The 5000-nt window shown below is 46.8% G+C and overlaps 1 protein-coding gene across 9 annotated transcripts in view; it reads right to left on the bottom strand.

Annotated features, from left to right (window-relative positions):
- LOC126574157 (Down syndrome cell adhesion molecule-like protein Dscam2) overlaps positions 1-5000 on the bottom strand; it is a 99076-nt gene that overhangs the window by 29482 nt on the left and 64594 nt on the right. For all 9 annotated transcript variants that reach the window (XM_050234179.1, XM_050234178.1, XM_050234181.1 and 6 more), the window contains 2 exons: positions 4062-4510; positions 3025-3169 (listed from right to left, as the gene is read on the bottom strand). In XM_050234179.1, the coding sequence (XP_050090136.1) occupies positions 3025-3169; positions 4062-4510 (594 nt within the window). The remainder of the gene's footprint in view (positions 1-3024; positions 3170-4061; positions 4511-5000) is intronic.

Here is a 5000-nt window from a genome sequence, read left to right as displayed (position 1 = left end):
AATAAATAACGAAGATTTTTTAATCGCTTTACTTTCAGCACAGCAAATACAGAATATTTCATAAATTTTTTTTTTCACATAAATACAGAAAAAAATCACACAAGTACCACGCTACGAGAGGAATGCTGATTGAAAGAATGAAATCTTTGCTTCTGTTTCTAAAAAAATCAACCGTCCCTTACTCCTTTCCATATAGAAAAAAAACCTCCAAGAAGATTTTTCGCGCGCTCTGGATTTGTTTTCCCCCAGTTTTTTTCCAAACCAAAATAAACGTAAAAATGTTAAATTTGTCTTCTTCCTCCACTTCCACTTCTATCAACAGATAAAACCCCCGGCCGCATTACATCCGGCCACGGCGAGTTCGAAGGTGTGAATCCAGTTTTTCTTCGCCAAACTGCCCTCCCCGTAACAGCGCGGTCACCGGCGGTTCCGGCCTCGCACCTCCCGGTGGTAATTTAATTATCTTGCTGAAATATTCCGTAACATTTCATTTTACGTTTTCCAAACGGCACAGCGGGGCGTAGCTGCGTATTTGGAGTATTGCGGGTCTACCGGGACACCCAACTCGAGGTGGGTCAGACCCACCTTTCTCCCTCCCGTTCCCTCTAAATTCTCACCAGATTCGATGGCCAAAAGTGTGGTGGCGTAACAAATTGAATTCACCGGGGGGTTTAGATTTTAACGATTATGTGATTAAAATTCGCCCACGGTAAATTGTCACTCGTTCCGAACGTAAATGGTGCGTTCCGTACACGGATTACCGACCCAGGAACGGTTACGGATGGGTCGGAGACCAAACATTTGCGCAACAAACATGGTGACGCAAAGAGATGAACATTTCTGAAAATATTTTACAAATTTATACCCTGAAGGTGCTTGCCGTTAAAGGTTCCGTTATAGTATGTTCCATCGCATTAACCTAACGCTTTGATGTCCGCTGTTCTGCACTAATTTACCTCTCGTTTATTAAAACGTGAAGTTTGACCGGTGTCCCAATTGGTCGTTTCTGGTTCATTAGCTCACGCCAGATTAGATTAGATGGGCGAGGGCACCGGTGGACGGGGAACCCATCAATCAATCATTCGATCAAATGGTACTTAAAAGGGACTCTTGGCCCCTTGGGTCGGTCCGGAAGGGATGATGGGTGGAATGGTGGAAGACTTTTTTGAAGCCAGCCAGGTAAGCTTTAAAAATTTGTTTTCCACCCTGACACGTACCACTCCAGCTCCTGGACTATGGCATGACACGCGAGCAAAACTTTCAAAACCGTCAACTCAAACCGTTGTGTTATCGATCAAAAGCGAAGTGAGTACGGGGCACGGCATGGTGCCTAGTGTGGTCACGTACACGGACTCGTGCACTGGGAAGCACCATGGGAAAGTCATTAATTTAAGATTCAGCCGCGCTTCTCCTCGTGCTTCTTTCGCGCTCCTTACATCGGATCTGACAGCAAGCAAACTTCAATAAACAGCAAACACAGGGCAGCGCCCTAGAGGGAGGCCAGCGAGCCGAGGTTGGTGGTTCACCACTGTTTGAACAGAAACTAATTAATCACAATAGAGTTCACCGTGATGCCGGTGCTGGACCAGGCCAGGGCCCTAAAGGAAGCACTGGTCAAGTTAATGCAAGCAGAGAGATAGAGAGAATGAGCACAGAGCACCGGACCATTTCTCTTCCTGCACCATTCCGTGTCTGTGTTGTTTGGTCACGGATCAACGGATCGATTGAACCCGGAAGCGAAGATTGATTTCCATACCGAGTAATAAATTTTTGTTCGATTCACAATCCATTCACCACCGGGTAGTGGCGTGCAATGTGGGAGGGATTTGAAACAAGGAATGATGGAGCGGCGGTGATTCAGTTCTCTCTCTCTCTCTGTCCTCGCTTGTGTGAACTAGGTATGCATGAGTTCCCGTTTTGCACATACTGAGAGGTGCTCGATAACGCTTCACAGGGCAGTGGATGCGACGGATTATGATGAATTACTTTGAAAGTCTCATTCCCGTATGATTCCTTTTTTTTATGCATCGCTTTACTATCTTTTACGTGCCGCTCCGTTCGCTTCAGTTGAAGGTAGTTACTACTGCACGAAGGACCATAAAAAACCTCGGGTCCACAGGCCTGACGACTATCAAAGGGAACCGTTTCATTAGATTAATCGCGTCAATGGCTTCGTAAAAAGTGGAATGCCCTTCACTGCCGCCTCCAGCGACCAAACTGTCCGCTATCGAGCATGCGTATCCGGAACCGGAAGTCAGATATGGCTCCCTTGTCAGTCAGTCAGGGCAAAGCCGCATTGGCATGGGACCTTGAACCACCGGGGAGCAGCTTCCGCGAACGCACCCGTTAGTCGGAACGATGAGCGAGTGAGCGAGCGAACGTTGAATGACGCTTGTCGGATGCTGGCAACGCCAGGAAGGAAATTAGAGAAGGAAAAGGCGGAAAAAGATGGAGATGAAGTAAAGACCCATCTCATTCCTCCTGCCTTTCGCTTTCTCTCGCTCGGGGGTTGGTAAATGACATGCTTCGCACTGGCCGGGACGCACCACGACCACTCCACTCCACTTCCAACGACCCGTCAATGTCTGGCACAGCAAACATGAAGATAAACGAGATTATTCAAATACCTTACCGTGCGAGCGGATGATGCGAAATGAGAAAACTCCCTTTTGGCCGTTGGCGGATAGCCGACAGCCGACGCTAGTGCTAGTGCCAGAGGCAGGGGGAAATGGAAATATGTTTTAAGTGGCCAAATCAAACATCTCAACCATCTCGATGCTCAGTAGCGATGGTTTCCAGTGGTGGGCTTTTAGTCGGCCTTAGTGACCAGCTGTCTCGCTTTTAAATCTACTTTTTTTTTGTTTGCTAATACTACTAGCAACGGATCTGAGCTTTCTAGTGGTAAAGTTTGCTCAATATTGATACAGACCAGTTGGTGATAGTTTGCGTTGAAGAAGTGAAAAGAGAAATGAAGCAACAAAAGGTTGGCTTTCAGATTTTGAATTCGATTGATTCGGTACTCACCTGCCATTCGTGGGCAATGGAAATCCATCTAGTGACCAGGATATCTGTGGCGTTGGATTTCCCTGGGCGGAGCACTTGAGCGAAACGGCTGGTCCGGGCTGTAGCGTTTGCTCGATGAAGCTGTACACCAGCGACGGTGGTGCATCTAGTTGGCGATGGACAGGGAATTGAGGGGACGAAAAGAAAACCGAGAGAAAAAATCCGAGAAATCCCGTTAATGATGGTGTGCCCCGCGGGAACTGGCCAGGATAATAATTATCATAAATAAGTTGCTTTTTCGTTAATGTTTTCCATCATTTCTGCCATTCCAATCCCCCAGAGCGACCGTTCTCCGTTCGTCGGTGCTTGGTGAGAGGAACCAAAAAAAAAAAGGAAAATCATTTGCGGTCAAGTAATTACGGTCTGCTGGCCAAAAAGGAGCAGACCTTCTCTGTCTCGCTGTCTCTCCTCGTTTGCCTCGCCATCGCTCGGCTTAGCTACCGAAGAATAAACAAATAAAACCCCACCACCGTTGGTGCTGAGAAGGTGTTGATAAATCCCTTTCTCGGTTTGACCGAAAAATTACTGTCATTAGGAAAATAAATAATCTGCGGCGTAGCGGCGTCATGGTGTGGGGCCGCCGCGTGTTGGTGGTGGAAGTTGCTAAACATTTGCTAAACCGTGAACCGGGAGTGTATGTTGGACCACGACGAATGGAACCAGCACTCGTCGTTCATTTAGGGAAAAAGCTAAATAAACGTTGATGGTCTTTTCCGGGAAGTTGTCTCGCTATTCGTTTCTGAATGTTGCTGAGCTAAATTCTAACTTTTATTTACACACATAGAGCCAGTTGAACCGCGAGGTAGCTTTTGGGATGTTTTATCCCACAAAATTCGTCGAAAATATCTGCCCCCCTCTGATGGCTTCGAGGCATTCGGGATTAAAATCTCATTATCTTTCTAATAACCAAAGGCGCCTACCGTGTGGTAAGCGAACTGATTTGGGTCATCGTTTTGTGCCGTGGCACCGGTGAGCGAATTTGATGCCCGTAAGCTTACCTCCCAGTTGCAGCTCGGCCGATGCCTGAAAGGAATCACCTTCCTGTCGTCGCACCACACACTGGTACATGCCCTTGTCCTCGCGCGTTACACCCGTCACCTGCAGCGTATCGCCGACCCGGCCGGAACTCGGTAGTTGGCGGCCATCTTTGAACCAGGTGATGTGCTGAGGCCCTGCCGACATGCCGTTGGAGGTGACGAGACAGCGGAACTCGGCCGTACCGCCCATGTGGACGCTGAGGACGTTCGGTGAGATTTCGACGTGGATCGGCGTCGAGACGGTCAGCCGCAGGTCGGCACTCGCCTCACCGCCAGCGTTCGCCGCGGAGCATTTGTACACGCCACCATCTTCCCCGGTGACGGCTTCAATGGCCAGCACCGGTCCCAGCAACCGTATGCGCGGACCAGACGTTACCGGAATTGGCTCGGGGCCGTTGTGAGTGTACCATCTGCAAGCAGTAAACAAGGTGGAGAAGGAATTTAATAATTTTGTGGAAAGGAAATTCACTTTATCATCTGAAGCAGTGAATGGGATGTAAGCTTCTTAATTTTTTTGTTTTACTTTTTGTTAGTTTTAATTCAATCTTTCTTAAAACCATTTGCTTTAAGGGGGGCTAATGTATTTAAGTTTATGGTAAAAAACCACTCCCAAAAAATGCATAATTTCAGGGATTATTCAGCTTAATTATATGACAGAAAGGGGCGGGGGACAAATTGGATGTATTTAGTACATAATAAACCTTTTTCCCTCCTTCTATCTCTCTTCAAGATATTTTATGTTTCTGGCTCAATTAATTGATTATTTTGTCATTTTAATTTCCATTTCGAACCACTGAAATTATGCAATTCGATAGAAATCTACATATTGTTTTTTAGCAAGTATATTTTTGAAGACACGCATTCCTAAATTTGATGTCATGAATGATTTTTTTTAATAAA

The sequence above is a fragment of the Anopheles aquasalis genome, chromosome 3, assembly GCF_943734665.1.
Source record: "Anopheles aquasalis chromosome 3, idAnoAquaMG_Q_19, whole genome shotgun sequence".
In the NCBI taxonomy this organism is placed as follows: Eukaryota; Metazoa; Arthropoda; class Insecta; order Diptera; family Culicidae; genus Anopheles; species Anopheles aquasalis.
The sequence above is the reverse complement of the archived record's forward strand: the minus strand, read 5'-3'. Positions and strand labels throughout refer to the sequence as shown.